Raw genomic sequence first — 20,916 nt, 5'->3', positions numbered from 1 at the left:
GTTTTGGACTCCCTGGCCTACAAATTTGTGAGTGCCACTTTGGGCAACCACCCGGGAGCGGCAACGATCGGGAGGGTGATTTAATGTGGGATCAGGAGGAGAACTCCTGCTCCTCCCAGCTCCACGTTCAGAGGTAAGTAACTTACCTTTTTAGTTGCAAGCAATCTGTAGGGTTGCCTCCGGGCAAACCAATCTTGCAGCGGGGACCTCAATCAGGCGTTAGGCCCTTTATTTGGATATGCAAAGGAGCGAACTCCTGTTTCAGTTGTGAATAAAGGACGGCGCTTGTTTGTCATTATCAATATGGCGGGCAGCGTACTTCTGGTCAGAAGTGTGTGTGTGTGCTTCCTGTCCGCCATTTTGGGAACTTCGGCTGCATAGCGCCTGAAAAACAGGCCAATACTGAGGCCCCTATTTTCAAAAGGTCATTGATTATTGAAGAGAGCCCAAAGAAGATGAACTTCTTCGAACGATTCCAACATTTACAGTTCGAATTTCTGGTTAAGAACAGGTTTGAAAATATTAAGTATCTGTAGTTCTGACATTGCTGGGACTATGGAAATGTCATGCCATGGAAGAGTTTAGCTTGGAACTTCTACTCTGCTTTGAGGCAGAAATCAGGCATCTTAGGAGCAGAGGATTGAATCCATCTCTGGGTTTTAGCCTCTTGGGGCATAGGTAACTTCCAACGGTGAGGGTGGGGTGGGTGCATGCTTGAAGCAGGCATACATGCTGTACAGAGCATGTGTGGGTCCCACTATGCAGTATTCAAATGGTAATTCGTCCCTGACAAATTAAATTGTAGGCTCACTACCAAGGGAACAATGCTGACCGTTGGAATCAGTCAGATGAACCTCTATTCCATGGAGCGGGAAGGTGCTACCCTAAAATCACAGCACGTCTGCAGGTTAGGTGCCCCGGTGATGCTGGTACTGGCATGGACTCTGTCCCAATATGTAAATGGCCTGTCCCCAGGACTTTTGACCAGTTCATGGCAGGGACAGGGTAGCGGGCAGAAGTTCAGCCCTACCACATTTCTGGTGGCACTACAGGGCTACTGGAATTTCTATGCTAATGTATTTATGATGCGTAATGCAAGGTATATGGTTAGTTAGAGGGTATTGTTTGATTTGCCCAGGGACAAACATTGCAGAATCTTTCTTGAGAAAGATTAATGGCCCAGAAATTCGGGTCTCCACGGGTGAGTATGCACGGGGTACTCGCGCGTGGGCCCGATGGAAGTGCCGGTTTCTTGCATGCACTGCGCATGCGCGGGAAACCGGCACTTCCGTTCCTCTGAACGAAGGGGTTCAGAGGTCGAACGCGTGCGCGCGGGAGTCTGTGCGTGCGCTTTGAACTTAAGTTTTTTTTACAGGTTTTTCCGTGAGGGTAAGTCTTTAGATTTTAGAAATGTATAAACCAGGTGTACGGCCTGCATTTTAAAAGGTAAGTGGTCAATTAATTAAAATTAAAATATTTTTTCCACAGGTTTATTATTTTTAAATACTTTAAAGCAAGGTAAGTTTATTTTTAGCCCTGTTTGAATATAAAATTATTTGTTTCAAAAATTTAAATTATTGTTTAAAATAGTTATTTAATGTAATTTATAGTTTATTATTTAAAAAGTGTGAGGATTTTAAAAAATTTATTTGAAGGTTTACTACTATTTTGGGGCCGTAGTATTTATAAGTTTTGACAGGTCTTCCTGTCACTACTTATGAATGGGCTTTTCCCTGCGCCGATTGGCTGCCCATGGCCCACGTGATCCCAGGGGACGCATTGCACTAACTATGCCCCTGGGATAGGCAAGCACAGCACGCCGGCAGCTGGGCCAGGCCCCGGAGCATAATTCCACGGGGGCCCACAGCTCAACTGCCGGCGTGCAAGGTAAGTGCAGGTCGGGGGCTTGCACCCGCGGGAAGCCCCCGACCCGAATTTCTGGGCCAATGTATTGGGCAGAGTTCAAGATAGGGTAGATTATACATGGAAAGAAAGGGTCTGATTGGCCTTTCTTCATTCTATGAGGATTGGTACGAGTACATATTGCCCCTGTGCAAAGAGTGCAGTGAGGATGTGGGAAACACCCTGACCTATAATACACGGTGGTAGATCCAGAGAACCCCTGTGAAATGTCAGGGCCTATATATTTGCACAGACTGTCCAGCCTTTCACTCTTGCAAAACAGAACCAAACTTTAGCTGCAGTTTGTCATCATTTTAGTTAACAGTAAACTTGCTACGTAAACTTACTGAATTTTATTTGTAACAGCGAGACCTTGTCAATTCCTGTGCAAGAAAACCAGATGAATGAGAATGAAGGCAGCGAGCAAGTGGCAAATTCCTGCTGTGATGTTTCTGCATTTAGTGTCAGTGAACCAGCCCCATCATTACTGGCATTGGGTATTCTGACTGACAACAGCAATGCTGGTCCCTCTTTAACAAGTCACGAAGTCAACAAACCTGACGACTCACCTGATCAAACTTACCAAAGTGATGGAGAGCTGAATGACATTGATAGTACACTCATTGATGAGGAGCCTACTGATTCTTCAGCATATGCCTCTTCAGTAAGTTTGAGTTTGTGATCTATTATAAATATATTTTCTTTAAACTTACTGCGCAGGGCTCGATGCTCATTAGGGGTCAACTCAAATTTGGGTGAGACATTTGTGCAACTCCATAGAATCAACCCACAATCCACTTTAGTTCAGGATAAATGTTTCCTTTAGATTAAAAATGGATGTTGAGATTTCCATAACCATTAATCGGGAGGCGTTACTGGCAATTTTAATTTGTTTTGGGCTTGATGTAGTCCTTACCTCCCAATTTTTGCGCCGTCACTAATGTCAATGTTAGTGCTATGCGGTTTTAAATTCAGACAATGTATCCAGTATCTAGTACTGAATGAGCCTCCATTTCCCCCAGTTAAACATTGGGAAGACTGAAGCCATCATTTTCAACCCCAGTCACAAACTCCATACTTTTGCCACTGATTCCATCTCCCTCTCCAACGACTGTCTCAGGGTGAACCAGAATGTTTGCCACCATGGCAGCCTATTTGACCCCGAGTTGAGTTTCCAACCCTATATCCTCTCCATCACAAAGAGCGCCTACTTCCACCTCTATAACATCGCCCATCTCCGCCCTTGCCTCAGCTCACCTGCTGCCCAAACTCTCATCCATGCCTTTGTCGTCTCCAGACTCGAATATTCCAATGCTCTCCTGAATGGCCTCCCATCCACCGCCTTTCATAAACCTCAGCTCATCCAAAACTCTGCCGCCTATATCCAATCCAGCACCAAGTCCTACTCACCCAGTATGTTTGCTGGCATACCCCAATGCATCAACTTTAAAATTCTCATCATCATGTTCGGATCCCTTCATGGCCTCGCCCCTCCCTATCTTTGTTAACTTCTCTAGCCCTACAACCCTCTGAGAATTCTGTATTCATCCAACTTTGACCTCGTGTGTACCAAAATACCTTTGCTCAATCATTGGCAGCTGTCTGGGCCCTATGCTCTGGAATTCCCTCCTGACACCTCTCTGCCTTTTCTGCCTCCCTCTCTTCTAATACCTTAAAACCCACCTCTTTGACCAAGCTTTTAGTCACCCCTCCTAATGTGTTTGCCTTGGTGTTTTTTTGTCTGATTTACGCTTCTGTGAAATGCCTTGGGACATTTTTCTATTTTAAAGGCACTATACACTATTAAATGTAAGTTGTTGTGTACTTCTTGTGATTGACGAGTTTCCTGTCTGTTTTGGATTGTGTAAACAGAATCTCTCCTTTAAGAAGCTGCACATTTACTTTTTAAGGTTTCATATATTTCCCTTCAAGAGGGTGAACCATGCCTCTCCAGGGCCAGTCAGAGGTGCATGAAAACTCAGGACTAAAATAAAGTATACAAAGGGGGAGAAATTCGGCATCGCCCCGTTTGGGGCGCAATTATCTGCCAGGCGCAAAGTTTAGCGCCTGCCGCTAATTATCGCCTCAGACTGCAAACTTGGCTTCTATCGCCCCTGGAGGTGATTGGAGCGCTAAATCAGGCGCTACACACCTGTCTTAAGGCGCTAATGCCAAGGAGTGAGGCGCTACCTCAGAGCACTGGCGAAGCTCATGTGATGTCAGTCAGCAATGGAACACAGATACACTGGTGCCGGCCAGTTCTTAAAGGGGAGGGTCGATCTTGTCCTCCATCCACACCCTGCTCATTGCAGCCTTGAATCTAGGCCTGGAGAGACCTGTACATCAAATCTGCTGGAATGAACAATGGAGAGGCCCAGGGAAAGAGCTCAGAGTGCAGCCCCTTAGTCTCTTCTAAATCGATGCAAGGAAGGGCAAATCAAAATGAACCTGCAAAGTGCAGCTCTACCCAAAACTCCTTCACACAGCGTTGAATCTCTCTAGAAGTCTCTCTCCGAATGCGTGGTGCAAAAATGTCGCTGACAAAAAAAAGTCAGGAAGCGGTCGCCTTTAAATAGCGCTCCCCCAGTCCCTTCCCAACTGTAAAACGTTCCCCTCAACCTGTCAATGCTAGCAGCAGGCGGTAAGGCAGGGGGCGCCACTCAATATCCGGTCTGGGACGTTGCACGCTCGACTGACGTCACGATCTGCGGGCGCAGGAGATCGTGGCGGTAGTGTTTAGCGTCGCCGCAAAATGTCTGGTCAAAATTGGTTGACTCACTTGATTGAGATATTTGATGAAGTAACGGAGAGAGTTGATGAGGGTAGTGCGGTTGATGTTGTCTAAATGGACTTTCAAAGGCGTTTGACAAAGTACCACATAATAGACTTGTTAGCAGCATTAAAGCCATGGGATTAAGGGGATAGTGGCAGCGTAGATATAAAATTGGCTAAGGGACAGAAAGCAGAGAGTAGTGGCGAATGGTTGTTTTTAGACTGGAAGGAAGTGTACAGTGGTGTTCTCCAGGGGTCGTTATTACAACCACTGCTCGTTTTGACATATATTAATGACTTGGATATACAGGGCATAATTTCAAAGTTTGTAGATGACGTGAACTTGGAAATGTAGTAAACAATGAGGAGGATACTGACAGACTTCAGGAGGACATAGACAGACTGGTGAAATGGGCGGGCACATGGCAGATGAAATTTAATGCAGAGAACTGTGAAGTGATACATTTTGGTAGGAAAAATGAGGAGAGGCAGTATAAACTATAAACTCTCTGTTGGAACAGAGAGACCCGGGGGTGTATGTACACAACTCTTTGAAGGTGGCAGGACAAGTTGAGACGGCTGATAAAAAAGCATATGGGATCCTTGGCTTTATTAATAAAGGCATAGAATACAAAACCAAGGAAGTTATTGCTAAACCTTTATAAAACAGCTGGAGTATTGTGTTTGATTTTGGGCACCAGACTTTAGGAAGGACGTCAAAGTCTTAGAGGAGGTGCAGAAGCGATTTACTAGAATGGTACCAGGTATGAGGGACTTCAGTTATGTGGAGTGACTGGAGAAGCTGGGGTTGTTCTCCTTGGAGTAAAGGAGATTTGATGGAGGTGTTCAAAATCATGACTGGTTTTGATAGAGTAAGTAAGGAGAAACTGTTTCCAATGGCTGAAGGGTCAGTAACCAAAGGATACAGATTTAAGGTGATTGGCAAAAGAACCAGAGGCGACATGAGGATACATTTTTTTACACAGCGAGTTGTTATGATCTGGAATGCACGGCCTGATAGGGTGGTGGAAGCAGATTCAATAGTAACTTTCAAAAGGGAATTGGATAAATACTTGAAGGAAAAATTTTTACAGGGCTATGGGGAAAGAGCAGGGGAGTGGGACTAATTGGATAGCTCCACCAAAGAGCCAGCACAGGCACGTTGGGCCGAATGGCCTCCTTCTGTGCTGTATCATTCTATATACATTAAAACATAGCCTCAATCAAAATAACTGAAATTCATGGATTTTTAATAGTATTATTGAAAATATCAAAAGCATTGTAAAGTAGAACTGGAGAAAGAAGCTAACCACAGAAAATTAATTAATTAAAAAAGGTCCTGTTGCTTACTTTAGTGCAAAGCTGCAGCCCTCAGTAAATTAATGCTGATCTGTATCCTTCAGAGTCTTGAAGGCATGGAACAAAGTTCTTTTTACCCTTTTAGACTCCTAATAAAAAGACTTGAATTTATTTAGCGCTTTATCACATCACTGAGGAACATCTCAAAGCTCATCACATACAGATGGATTACTTTTGAAACGTAGTGACTGTTATGCGAGGTATCTTCTGCTGAAGACTTTTCCATGAACACTGTCAATACCGATTTATGATCAAAAGGAGCTATTTCCCCCATAGTACAAGACTGGACCTGTTTATTTAATTTATTTCCTCTCTTATTGGGATAGAGGACTGCATTGCTGTCTGGCACTTCCTGAAGCACCCTTGCCCAATGAGGGCATGAGTTTGAATTCTAGTCAAGACTGAATCAAAGCCTGCTAAGGAATCTAGCCCTATTGGTAAGCTTTATCCATTCTGAATGGACTCTGTGGTGCTAGATACCAGTACAATTGCTGGGGGACACCACAGTAGATTTTTGACAGTGAAAAAAGCATAGATACGGTAATGGAGTCAAATGTTGAAATGCAGGAGCTATCCTTGAGAGAGATTTAAGCTGTTTGATTTTCTCTTACAGGATTTTTGTTCGTCCCCACTGATAGGCAATGGAGCCATCAAAATACAGAAGGACATTTGGCAAAATGTGAAAGAGGAATCTGAAATGAGGCAAAAGCTAATTGCTCTAGAAAATGAAAACAAAGTAAGTTTTTTTTTTAATGTATTTCATTTGTAACGCAGTGAAACCTGCCCATGTGTGGTCATAACTTTTTAAAACGAACCACAAGAATCTGTATTGGAAAATGATAATTTTGGGCAAGTATTTTTGCAGCTAGCGCACTGGTTGCTGTTGATAATGGGGAATTTCTGGCTTTACCACACAAAACTTTATTATTTCGACGTCCGTTTTAATTGTTTGAAACCTTTTTCAGGTTCTTGCAAAGAACGTGGAGCATTTGACGATTAAACTAAAGAAAGAGCAGCAACAACGAACTTATACACAAAACCTGTATTCAAGACTCCAAGAACATTTTCAGCTAGAAATGTCTAGGTATTTCTCAATATAGAATATACGCAGTGTAAATCTCTCATAATCAAGATATAAAATATATGTTGCAATACCCAATTCCTGTTTGTTCTGTACTGCAAACCACAATATGCCCCTTTTGGGTAATGTAATAAAACAAAAATGCCTAATTTCAAGGAAAAAACCTCTTCTACAAATGAAGAAAAAATGGTTCTTAGATCTGTGGGTAATTTGACCCCTGCTTTTGTTTGTCTATAATGTACCTATTAAATTAGATTGTAGGTTGTTGTAACAACACATTTTTGCTCTTTAGATTTAACCAGCAACTTCAAAGCAAAGAAGAAGAAATAAAGAAAATTACAGCACAGTTTGCAAATGAAAGGTACGATCTCTGCCAAAACCACAAGCATCAATTAGTGCTTCAATAAACTGTTACGCAGATCTGATAGGTTGTGAAAGTGAAGGCTAAGTCTGGAGGTAGTCCAGGAGTCTCTCAGCTGTTCTCAGTCAGACAAGATAATGCACGGTAGTCCACTTTTTAAAACCGCACCAATATTGCTTTATTGAGCGTTCATCAGTTGCTGTTTCAATCCACGTTTGGGAAAACAACATGTAGGATTAGAGTTCAGTCTGCTTCTGCCCCTCTCGCCAAAAATGTGCTCTCTGCTCTCACAGCAGGAGTCAGGTAATGCTCTTGGGAGATCAGACTTATCCAGGCCTCCTCTGTGATGTGAACAGAGTCTATTCCCTCGCTGATAGATGGGGCAGGAGAGGAATGTGAAAGAGGCAGTGTGGACAAGAGAGGAAAATAAGGAGGCAACATGGAGAGGCATGAAGGACCTTGGCATAAACAGTATAGAGCAAAGGGATTCAAAGAAGTAAAAAAGAAAATGGTGGAAGAGCAAGGAAATTCGAAACAGCAGATTTAAAATGCGTGATAATCAAAGAAACCACTGAAGAGGAATAAAAGAAAGAAGTGAGTTAGATATAAAAATAGGTTGGAATGAGAGAACCAGCAAGAAGCACCTAATTGTCAGGTTGCATTATTGATGGTTCATTGCAGCAGCAATTACTACATAACGATAGTCACTGCCTCCCAAAATGAGCTGATTGTGATTTTGACAACACGATGAGGTGTTTGTGATGGGCCCTATGGAAATGCCTGATATTTAATGTCGAACATGAGTGAGTGAACTATGAAAGCTTGGCCATAAGCAGACGGGCATCAGTTATGATCAGCAGCACAATGTTTTGTTTCCTGGGTGAATACTGTTATCTTACAAATCCCCACCTCACTGCTCCCTCACAATTTGGACCGTTAAGTGATAATCTACTGCAGTCTTGTACGAACTTGCTGGTCAATGAAACTATTATTACAATCTTGAGCTATAGAATAAAATAGCGTCTATTATTTTCTGGATTACTTACAATATTGTTATCCATCAATGTGGATATTATCTTCTATTGGCAACACAGAGCAAACTGGTAATCCTCATCACAATTAGAGTTGCTGCTGGCAAAAAAAGTGCTCAAAATCAAATCGAACTAGCCTCTGAAGTTCACAATCAGTTTAAAAATAAATAAATAATTTTTAAAATAATAATGAGTATCCTGTAGTAATATCAATGTTGAAATTTCATTTTTGGTGGCTGTTACAAACTGCTTGAGCTTGACTTGCGTGGTTAGGATGTCAAGTGAACTTCTTGATTGAAATGCTGTCTGCTCCCAGGCATCTATTCAGTTGGTAATACTCACAGCTCTGTTGCTACTTCTATGGCAGGTTACTGTGGAATAAAGACAAAGCTAAACTAGAAGATGTGTCTGCAAAAAACATTGTAAAGTTAGTAGAGGCAAAAAAGCGAGCGGTAGCTGCTGAGGTAAGTGTTATTGCTAATCTTCGAGCAGATAAGAAACGGTTCTAGTTATTGGGTGAATGTTGGAGGTGGTTTACCATCCTAGGAATATCTCCTGTTATTTTGTCTCTGCAAGCTATTTGACATTTTCAGCTATTGAAACTGACTGATCTAGGTTTGGGCCTGGTATTGTTGTGCGGTTAGCTTAGAGGGTCATTTATTAAAAAAATATAGAAAAAGTGGATTGAGTAGGAAAGTAAATTGTGCCCAGACTATTTGTATTTATATTGAAAACTCTTAAACGACCACCTGTTTTGAGCACGGATAACTTTATCAGGAACAGCACATTTTAAATTATATTAAAATTAAAAGCTCAAATTTAGTAAGTTAAGAATCAGTCACTATCAGTCAAGTTTCACTGAAAATAATATTGGGGTTTCTAAAACACTTCAAAGTAAGGGTAACTGAGTTGGAGTGTTTGATTGTACGCATACCTTGAACAGTATAGTTCAATTGATTAGCACAGCTTTCGACTATGAATGGTCCTTAAAGTGAATGCAGTATGTTGTACTCTGGAACATAGTAAATATGGCAGTTCTATCACCTAATGCTAATCTAGATCCCCATCACAGACAATGTTACCGTAATAGTCTGACAGACTATCAGCCTAATTGAGACTACATTTTGTGGCTGATCTGTATCACGTTTTCCAACAGAAGAGAATGCTTGTTGGGGAGGGCGGGCTGCATAATCAAGAATTACATCAGATAAATGCTGCGAATCTCAGCCAATCCCTGCACAGTATTTCGTGGAGTTATTTGGAGTTTTTCCAAAATGCACGGGAACAAGGGTATTTCAGAATTATGGATTTTGTGTAACTGCATTCACATAGAGGTTAAGATAATTTTCTATCAGCAGTTTGAATATTATACCTGTCAATATTCACTTCCAGCAGAGGTCGCTGCATAGCAAACAGGAGCAATGACCTCCATAGCCTGGGGGTGCTGAGGCCAATTCTCCCATCCCCAACTTTACTCTAGATGAGATCTCCTATATAACCCTATTATTGTGGCCCTAGTTTAAAAGTGAACAGTCTGAGCAATGCAACTCGGGGCTCTGTTCGCTTTGGTGACAGCGGGCTAACCATGAGCATAAACCTTTAGGAAACAGTCAATGACCACTCCCATTCCTGTTACTTTTAACTTAACCCATCCATGTTATACTCACTGTTTTCTTCCTTTAATATTGACATCCTGAAGTAGATTGATGTCTATTAGGCCTTGATGTACTAATGTGTCTTGCATGCCTACTGAATATGTTATGAATAAAAGTAACCTCCAGCGTTATCCTCTGGGTCGCCATACCCCCAATAGATTCCATTTTATGGTGAAAACATGAATCCCCACGTTTGAATTTGACACATTTCATCAGCATTTTGTTGTATAATTGATGCGCTATCAATTACTCATAAAAGACTGAGAGTTAAGAGAGTAACTAAAGGCTTTTATTAACAAAAGAATGAAGGTCTGCCTCGAGTGGTCGACCGGTCCAGAATACAAAGGGCTGGGGAGCAGTCACCTTTATACTAGGACTTGTGGGAGGAGTCAGCCGAGGCATGTCCAGGCATGTACACAGTGGAATACAAACAGTGGTTTACCACAATAATATAAGTCCATACTTTTGTATGTTTTTAAATGTTTTTTTCAGATTTTGTTTTTGGAGTGTCGTAGGGATCATGGCCTCTTCCAGTTGCAACAGGCTGAGCAAGACTGTTCAGTTCAACTCAGGAGAGCAGAAGAGAATGTGACACGGTGAGTGGACTATCACAACAGATTTGACATGCATAAATGTAGAATTTGTATGTTGTTCAGGGTGCATGGTATTGGTGCCCCACTATTAATAGCTGGAGTCCATGGCCTTAGCAATCGAGGCGGTTATCCATCCTCTGAAATTAAATACAGGAAACTTTGTTATATCCGGCACCGACGGGACCGAGCTGTTGCCGATCTATCAAAACTGCCAGATATACCAGCGTTAATGTTGAAACATACGGAGGTTTTCATCTCCGTATCTGACAACAACAGCTTCAAACAGTCGGCCCGTACCTTGGAAGCGTCTCTGTAGATTAGCAACAGCTTCAGAGAGACTTTCCAGAGCCTGGCTGTTGGAAAAAAAAAGCCACGAGAAGAAAAAAAACCTAACAAAACGGCTCCTGAATTCTGCCGGTAGATCGAGGTTTCCGGACATATAACCTCCGGGTAAACCAAAGTCTCCTGTAGAAGTTTGTGTCAACCAGGATCGGCTGAGAATAGTTGTCCTCCCATGCAGCAGCATTGACACAGGATGAAAAGGAACTGCTGATTTCCCTAGTTCCAGCACTATTTAAAGGCAGTTGGATGATTATCAAGGGAAATGTCCCTGGATGGCAAAACAAAGTGGCTGCAAAAAGAACCTGCTTGGCAGCAAAAATATGGATGCAGTAAAAGGAGTCTCTTGGCAAGTGATGGAGTGATGCGAATTCCTGCTCTGGCACCCGTTTGCTCTTCCTCACCTGTTGCTAACTGCCCAAGCTCATTAACTGCCTTCTTAGAACATAAGAACATAAGAAATAGGAGCATGAGTAGGCCAATCGGCCCCTCGAGCCTGCTCCGCCATTCAATAAGATCATGGCTGATCTGATCCTAACTGCCAATCCACTATCACAGAACCATCTCCTGCATCTAACAGAATTAGACACACGAAATAGGAGCAGGATCAGGCTACACGGCCCCTGGGCCCGCTCCGCTACCCACAGGGCCATGACCGATCCGAACCTAGACTCATGTCCAAATTCCTGCCCGCTCCCCATAACCCTTTATTCCCTTTACTTCTAGGAAACTGTCTATTTCCGTTTTAAATTTATGTAATGATGTAGCTTCTACAGCTTCTGGGGCAGCATATTCCATAGACCTACCACCCTCTGAGTGAAGTAGTTCCTCCTCACCTCAGTTTTGAAAGAGCAGCCCCTTATTCTAAGACTATGCCCCCTAGTTCTAGTTTCACCCATCATCGGGAACATCTTCCCTGCATCCACCCAATCCAACCCCTTCACAATCTTATATGTTTCAATAAGATCGCCTCTCATTCTTCTGAACTCCAATGAGTAGAGTCCCAATCTACTCAACCTCTCCTCATATGTCCATCCCCGGGATTAACCGAGTGAACCTTCTTTGTACTGACTCGAGAGCAAGTATGTCCTTTCTTAAGTATGGACACCAAAACTGTACGCAGTATTCCAGGTGCGGTCTCATCAATACCTTGTACTACTGAAGCAATACCTCCCTATTTTTATATTCTATCCCCCTAGCAATGAAAGCCAACATTCCATTGGCCTTAATCACTTGCTGCACCTGCATACTAACCTTTTGAGTTTCGTGCACCAGGACCCCCAGATCCCTTTGTACTTCAGTACTTTCCAGTTTCTTGCCATTAAGATAATAACTTGCTCTACGATTTTTCCTGCCAAAGTGCATAACCTCACACTTTCCAGTATTGTATTCCATCTGCCAAATCTCTGCCCACTTACTTAGCCTGTCTATGTCCCCTTGAAGGTTTTTTATGTCCTCCTCACTCACTACTTTCCCCCCCATCTTAGTATCCTCTGCAAACTTTGATATGTTACACTCAGTCCCCTCCTCCAAATCGTTAATATAGATTGTAAAGAGTTGGGGACCCAGCACTGACCCCTGCGGAACACCACTAGTTACTGATTGCCAGTCTGAGAATGAACCATTTATCCCAACTCTCTGCCTTCTGTTAGATAGCCAATCCTCTATCCATGCCAGAATATTACCCCCAATCCCGTGATTTTTTATCTTAAGCAATAATCTTTTGTGTGGCACCTTGTCAAATGCCTTTTGGAAGTCTAAATACACTACGTCCACTGGTTCCCCTTTATCCACCCTATATGTTACTTCCTCAAAGAACTCCAGCAAATTTGTCAAACATGACTTCCCCTTCATAAAACCATGCTGACTTTGTCCTATTAAATTATGATTATCCAAATGTCCTGTTACTGTCTCCTTAATAATGGACTCCAAAATTTTACCTACCACAGATGTTCGGCTAACCGGTCTATAGTTTCCAGCCTTCTGTCTACTGCCCTTTTTAAATAAGGGTGTTACATTAGCAGTTTTCCAGTCTGCCGGGACCATTGCCGAGTCCAGGGAGTTTTGGAAAATTATTACCAATGCATCCACAATCCCTACCGCCACTTCCCTCAAGACCCTAGGATGTAAGCCATCAGGTCCAGGTGATTTAACCGCCTTGAGTCCCATTATTTTACCGAGTACCACTTCCTTAGTGATTTTGATCGTGTTTAGCTCCTCCCCCCCCCCCCCCCCCCCCCCTTTAGCCCCCTGTTTGTCCAGTGTTGGGATATTCTTAGTGTCTTCTACTGTAAAGACTGATACAAAATATTCATTCAGTGTTTTTGCCATCTCCATATTTCCCACCATTAATTTCCCGGTCTCATCCTCTAAGGGACCAACATTTACTTTAGCCACCCTTTTTCTTTTTATATAACTATAAAAACTCTTACTATCTGTTTTTATATTTTTTGCTAATTTACTTTCATAATCTATCTTCCCTTTCCTAATCAATCTTTTTGTTATTTTTTGCTGTCTTTTAAAGTTTTCCCAATCCTCTATCCTCCCACTAGATTTGGCTACCTTATATGCCCTTGTTTTTAGTCGAATACTATCCTTAATTTCTTTACTTAGCCACGGATGGCTGTCTTTTCTTTTACACCCTTTTCTTCTCAGTGGAATATATATTTTTTGGAAGTTGTAAAATAACTCCTTAAATGTACACCACTGATCATGTATCGTCTTACCCTTTAATCTATTTTCCCAATCCACTCTACTCAATTCCGCTCTCATACCTTCATAGTCTCCTTTATTCAAGCTTAGCACGCTTGTTTGAGATCCAACCTTCTCACCCTCTAATTGAATATGGAATTCAACCATGTTATGGTCACTCATTCCAAGGGGATCCTTTACTAGGACATTTTTAATTAATCCTGTCTCGTTACACAGGACCAGATCTAAGGTTGCCTGCCCCCTGGTCGGTTCAGTTACATACTGCTCAAGAAACCCATCCCTAATACACTCAATGAACTCATCCTCAAGGCAGCCCTGCCCAATTTGATTTGTCCAATTAATATGATAGTTAAAATCCCCCATAATTATAGATGTTCCTTTATTACAAGCCTCAACTATTTCCTGATTGATACTCCGTCCAACAGAGTTGCCACAGTTCGGAGGCCTATAGACTACGCCCACTAGTGTTTTTTTCCCCTTATTATTCCTTACCTCCACCCAAACTGTTTCATTGTCCTGATCTTTTGACCCAATATCATTTCTCTGTATTACAGTGATTCCTTCCTTTATTAACATAGCCACCCCACCTCCCCTTCCTTCCTGCCTGTCCTTCCTGATCGTTAAATAACCTGGTATGTTTAATTCTCAGGCATTGTCACCCTGCAGCCATGTTTCTGTAATAGCCACAAGATCATACCCATATGTAGTTATTTGTGCCACTAACTCATCTATTTTGTTAAGAATGCTACGTGCATTCAGATAGAGAACTTTCAAAGATGTTTTGTGTCACTTAGTTCCTGCTTTTGCCCTTTTTATTACTTTACCTTTTACTCCATACCTTCTGCCCCTTCCTGACATGCTCTGGTTTTTAATTTCCCCACTGCTACCTAAGTCTATGACCTTCTCTGTTGTCATTTTTATTATTTGCTCTCCAGGAACCTCCCCCCCCCCCCCCCCCACTAGTTAGTTTAAAGCCCTCTCTACAGCCCTAGTTATATGATCCACCAGGACTCTAGTCCCAGCACTGGCCAAGTGAAGCCCATCCCAACGGAACAGCTCCCTCCTGCCCCAGTACTGGTGCCAGTGTCCCAGGAAGCAAAACCCATTTCTCCCACACCAGTCTTTGAGCCACGCATTTAACTCTCTAGGTTATGTGTACAGTTGTGCTTGCAAAAGTTGGTGAGAGGGATTCAGGGTGTTGTCTTGTTCTGGCCCATTGGCAGGCTGTTCTTTCAGCCTTAGAATGGCAGCAGAGGAACATTTGAAAGTTGCCTATAGGTCACCTGTGTCAGATGACACAACTCTGCAACTGCCTCTATGCTGACCCACCGCCTGTGGAGGCAGTTTCTGAGGTGTGTCAAGAAAATGGTGGTGGAATTTATGGCGGATGAAGATAGTCCTACCCTGGTGCTATCTGGCCTCCAGCAAATCTCTTTCATCTACCACTTCAGCCTTTAAATGCTATGATTGATGTGCTTTAAAAGCAGACCCATCATTCATTTTAAATTGACTTGCCAACAGACATTCGACTTAGTTTCCAGCTGGTGCCCTGAGCTGTTGCACCCTGGACTGCGGTGGAAATTTGTATTAGAAACATAGAAGATAGGAGCATGAGTAGGCCATTCGGCCCCTCGAGCCTGCTCCGCCATTCAATGCGATTATGGCTGATCATCCAAATTCAGTACCCTGTCCCTCCTTTCTCCCCATATCCCTTGATCCCCTTAGCCTTAAGAAATATATCTAACTCCTTCTTCAATATATTTAATGAATTGGCCTCAACTGTCTTCTGTGGTAGAGAATTCCACAGGTTCACTACTCTCTGGGTGAAGAAATTCCTCCTCATCTCAATCCTAAATGGCTTACCCCTTATCCTTAGACTGTGACCCCTGGTTCTGGACTCCACGTCATCGGGAACAGCCTTCCTGCATCTAGTCTGTCTAGTCCTGTTAGAATTTTATAAGTTTCAATGAGATCCCCCCCTCATTCTTCTAAATGCTAGTGAATATAAGCCTAATCGACCCAATCTCTCCTCATACGTCATTCCTGCCATCCCAGGTATCAGTCTGGTGAATCTTCGCTGCACTCCCTCCATGGCAAGAACATACTTCCTCAGATAAGATGACCAAAACTGCACACAATACTCAAGGTGTGGTCTCACCAAGGCCCTGTACAACTGCAGCAAGACATCCTTGCTCCTGTACTTGAATCCTCTCGCTATGAAGGCCAACATACCATTTGCCTTCTTAACCGCCTGCTGCACCTGCATGCTTACCTTCAGCGACTGGTGCACAAGGACACCCAGGTCTCGTTGCACTTCCCCTTTTCCCAATCTATTGCCGTTCAGATAATAATCTGCCTTCCTGTTTTTGCCACCAAAGTAGATAACCTCGCATTTATCCACATTATACTGCATCTGCCACGCATCTGCCCAATCGCCCATCCTGTCCAAATCGTACTGGAGTTTCTCTGCATCCTCCTCACAGCACACACGCCCACCCGGCTTTGTGTCGTCTGCAAACTTGGAGATATTACATCTAGTTCCCTCGTCTAGATCATTAATATATATTGTGAATAACTGGTGTCCTAGCACCGATCCCTGCGGTACCCCACTAGTCACTGCCTTCCACTTGGAAAAAGACCCGTTTATTCCAACTCTTTGCTTCCTGTCTGCCAGCCAGTTTTCTATCCAAGTCAGTACCTTACCCCCAATCCCATGTGCTTTAACTTTGCACGCTAGTCTGTTATGCGGGACCTTATCGAAAGCCTTCTGGAAGTCCAAAAACGCCACATCCACTGGTTCTCCCTTATCTATTCTACCAGTTACATCCTCAAAAAATTCCAGTAGATTAGTCAAGCATGATTTACCTTTTGTAAATCCATGTTGACTTTGTCCGATCCTGTCACTGTTTTCCAAGTGCTCTGCTATTACATCTTTTATAATGGACTCTACCACCTTTGTAAAATATTCTGGGAGTGACTGCTGATCCTAACTTCTCTAAGTATCCTTCTGTTTTGAGATATTTCATTTACAGTCAGCTTTCCAGTGAAACACCAATTCCTGTGTTTTTCAATTGACAAAAATTAAAAAACCCCAACACACAGTCCCTGCACCAAAAATACATTAAAAAACCAAGAGAAAATACCCTGTCTTTTTAAGAACTGCCTTTGGCATATAGCTTACCTTTATTGTCCATGATGAAATGGAGGGACTTTCTCCTGACCATTGGGGACTAGTTCTATGGAGCTAAAGGGCTTTAATTGCATGCAGGACACATACATGCAAGATTTAAAAAATCTGCTTTGTGCCATCATGGCCCATAGAAACATAGAAGATAGGAGCAGGAGTAGGCCATTCGGCCCCTCGAGCCTGCTCTGCCATTCAATGCGATCATGGCTGATGATCCAAATTCAATACCCGGTCCTTGCTTTCTCCCCATACCCCTTGATCCTTTTAGCCTTAAGAAATATATCCAACTCCTTCTTGAATATATTTAATGTATTGGCCTCTACTGCCTTCTGTGGTAGAGAATTCCACAGGTTCACCACTCTCTGGGTGAAGAAATTCCTCCTCATTTCTGTCCTAAATGGCCTACCCCTTATCCTTAGACTGTGACCCCTGGTTCTGGACTCCCCGACCATCGGGAACATCCTTCCTGCATCTAGTCTGTCCAGTCCTGTCAGAATTTTATAAGTTTCAATGAGATCCCCTCTCATTCTTCTAAACTCCAGCGAGTACAAGCCCAATCGTCCCAATCTCTCCTCATACGTCATTCCTGCCATCCCAGGTATCTGCCTGGTGAATCTTCGCTGAACTCCTTCCATGGCAAGAACATCCTTCCTCAGATAAGGCGACCAAAACTGCACACAATAATCAAGATGTGGTCTCACCAAGGCCCTGTACAACTGCAGCAAGACATCCTTGTTCCTGTACTCAAACCCTCGCTACGAAGGCCAACATACCATTTGCCTTCTTAACCGCCTGCTGCACCTGCATGCTTACCTTCAGCGACTGGTGCACAAGGACACCCAGGCCTCGTTGCACTTCCTCTTCTCCCAATTTATTGCCATTCAGATAATCTGCCTTCCTGTTTTTGCCACCAAAGTGGATAACCTCACATTTATCCACATTATATTGCATCTGCCATGCTTCTGCCCAATCACCCAACCTGTCCAAATCATCCTGTAGTTTCTCGGCATCCTCCTCACAGCACACACACCCACCCAGCTTTGTGTCTACTGCAAATTTGGAGATATTACATCTAGTTCCCTTGTCTAGATCATTAATATATATTGTGAATAGCTGGGGTCCAAGGACCGATCCCTGCGGTACCCCACTAGTCACTGCCTGCCACTCGGAAAAAGACCCGTCTATTCCAACTCTTTGCTTTCTGTCTGCCAACCAGTTCTCTATCCAAGTCAATACCTTGCCTCCAATCCCATGTGCCTTAACTTTACACGCTAATCTCTTATGCGGCACCTTATCGAAAGCCTTCTGAAAGTCTAAATACACCACATCCACTGGTTCTCCCTTATCTATTTTACTAGTTACATCCTCAAAAAATTCCAGTAGATTCGTCAAGCATGACTTACCTTCTGTAAATCCATGTTGACTTTGTCCGATCCGGTCACTGTTTTCCTAGTGCTCTGCTATTACATCTTTTATAATGGACTCTAGCATTTTCCCCACTACTGATGTCAGGCTTACCGGTCTGTAATTCCCTGTTTATTCTCTACCACCTTTTTTGAATAGTGGGGCAACATTAGCTACCCTCCAATCCATGGGTACTGTTCCAGATTCCATCGAATGTTAGAAGATGACCAGCAATGCATCTACTATTTCTAGAGCCAGTTCCTTAAGTACCCTAGGATGTAGATTATCAGGCCCTGGGGATATATCGGCCTTCAATCCCATCAATTTCCCTAACACCATTTCCCTACAAATACTGATATCTTTCAGTTCCTCCCTTTCATCAGACCCTATGTTCCCCGACATCTTTGGGAGGTTATTTATGTCCTCCTTTGTGAAGACAGAACCAAAGTATGAATTTAGTTGGTCTGCCATTTCTTTGTTCCCCATTATAAATTCCCCTGATTCTGACTGCAAGGGGCCTAAGCTTGACTTCACCAACCTTTTTCTCTTCACATATCTATAAAAGCTTTTACAGTCAGTTTTTATGTTTCCTGCAAGCTTACTCTCATATTCTATTTTCCCTTTCTTAATTAATCCCTTTGTCCTCCTTTGTTGAATCCTAAACTGCTCCCAATCCTCAAGTTTACTGCTTTTTCTGGCCAATTTATATGTCCTCTCCTTGGATCTTATGCTATCCCTAATTTCCCTTGTTAGCCACGGTTGAGTCACCTTCTTTGTTTTATTTTTATGCCAAACTGGGATGAACAAATTCTGTAGTTCATCCATGCGGTCTTTGAATGTTTGCCATTGCCTATCCACCGTCAACCCTTTGAGTGACATTCCCCAATCAATCCTACCCAACTCGCGCCTCAGACCATCATAGTTTCCTTTATTTAAATTCATGACCCTAGTCTCTGAGTCAACTACTTCATTCTCCATCTTAATGAAGAATTCATTCATATTATGATCGCTCCGACCCAAGGGGCCTCGTACAACAAGATTGCTAATTAATCCTTTCTGGTTACATAATACCCAGTCTAAGATGGCCTGATCTCTGGTTGGTTCCTCGACATATTGGTCCAGGAAACCATCCCGTAAACACTCCAGGAATTCCTCCTCCACAGTATTGTTACTAATTTGGTTAGCCCAATCTATATATAGATTAAAGTCACCCATGATGACTGCTGTGCCCTTATTGCACGCTTCTCTAATTTCCCTTTTTAATGCCATCCCCAACCTCCGCATTACTGTTTGGAGGTCTATATACCACTCCCACTAACGTTTTCTGCCCCTTGGTATTTCTCAATTCTACCCATACAGATTCCACATCATCAGAGCTAATATCCTTCATTACAACTGTGTTAATCCCTTCTTAAACCAGCAATGCTACCCCACCTCCCTTTCCTTTTTGCCTATCTTTCCTGAATATTGAATACCCCTGGATGTTGAGTTCCCAGCCTTGGCCACCCTGGAGCCATGTTTCCGTAATCCCAATCAAATCATATTCGTTTACCTCTATTTGCGCAGCTAATTCATCACCTTATTACGAATGCTCCTCGCATTAAGACACAAAGCCTTCAGGCTTGTTTTTTTAACACTCTTAGACCTATTAGAATTATTATTTACTGTGGCCATGTTTGATTTAAACTGTTGATTTCTCTGACTGCCACTTTTGTTTTTCTCCTTCCTATCTTTTGCTTTTATCCTTGTTTCCCTTTCCTCTGTCCCCGTGCTCAGGTTCCCAACCCCCTGCCATTTTAGTTTAAACCCTCCCCCAGAGCACTAGCAAACACTCCCCCGAGGACATCGATCCTGGCCCTGCCCAGGTGCAAACCGTCCGGTTTGAACTGGTCCCACCTCCCCCAGAACCGGTTCCAATGTCCCAGGAATTTGAATCCCTCCCCCTCGCACCATTTCTCTAGCCACGTATTCATCTGAAATATCCTTCTATTTCTACTCTGACTAGCACGTGGCACTGGTAGCAATCCTGAGATTACTACCTTTTTGAGGTCCTATTTTTTAATTTACCTCCTAACTCCCTATATTCAGTTTTTAGGACCTCATCCTGTTTTTAACCTATATCGTTGGTACCTATATGCACCACGACAACTGGCTGTTCACCCTCCCCTTCCAAGAAGTTCTGCAGCCGCTCTGAGACATCCTTGACCCTTGCACCAGGGAGGCAACACACCATCCTGGAGTCTCGTTTGCGGCCGCAGAAACGCCCATCTATTCCCCTTGCAATAGAATCCCCTATTACTATAGCTCTACCCCTCTTTTTCCTCCTGTCCTGTGCAGCAGAGCCACCCCTGGTGCCAGGAAGTTGGCTGCTGCTGCCTTCCTCTGATAAGCCATCCCCCCCCAACAGCACTCAAAGTGGTGTATCTGTTTGAGAGGGGGATGTCCACAGGGGACCCCTGCACTACCTGCCTGTGCCAATACTCTGTCTGTTGGTCACCCGTTCCCTTTCTGCCTGTCCAA

The 20,916-nt window shown here is 43.1% G+C and overlaps 1 protein-coding gene across 2 annotated transcripts in view; it reads left to right on the top strand.

Moving 5' to 3' along the window:
• LOC147107679 (E3 ubiquitin-protein ligase DZIP3-like) overlaps positions 1 to 20,916 on the top strand; it is a 126,840-nt gene that overhangs the window by 83,650 nt on the left and 22,274 nt on the right. For both annotated transcript variants that reach the window (XM_086006901.1, XM_086006902.1), the window contains 6 exons: positions 2,269 to 2,566; positions 6,647 to 6,769; positions 6,999 to 7,117; positions 7,407 to 7,475; positions 8,874 to 8,970; positions 10,654 to 10,757. In XM_086006901.1, coding sequence (XP_085863027.1) covers positions 2,269 to 2,566; positions 6,647 to 6,769; positions 6,999 to 7,117; positions 7,407 to 7,475; positions 8,874 to 8,970; positions 10,654 to 10,757 — 810 coding nt within the window. The remainder of the gene's footprint in view (positions 1 to 2,268; positions 2,567 to 6,646; positions 6,770 to 6,998; positions 7,118 to 7,406; positions 7,476 to 8,873; positions 8,971 to 10,653; positions 10,758 to 20,916) is intronic.

Source organism: Somniosus microcephalus, chromosome 14, assembly GCF_052327205.1.
Source record: "Somniosus microcephalus isolate GS21.2 chromosome 14, FLI_Smic_1.0, whole genome shotgun sequence".
NCBI lineage: Eukaryota > Metazoa > Chordata > Chondrichthyes > Squaliformes > Somniosidae > Somniosus > Somniosus microcephalus.
The sequence above is the reverse complement of the archived record's forward strand: the minus strand, read 5'-3'. Positions and strand labels throughout refer to the sequence as shown.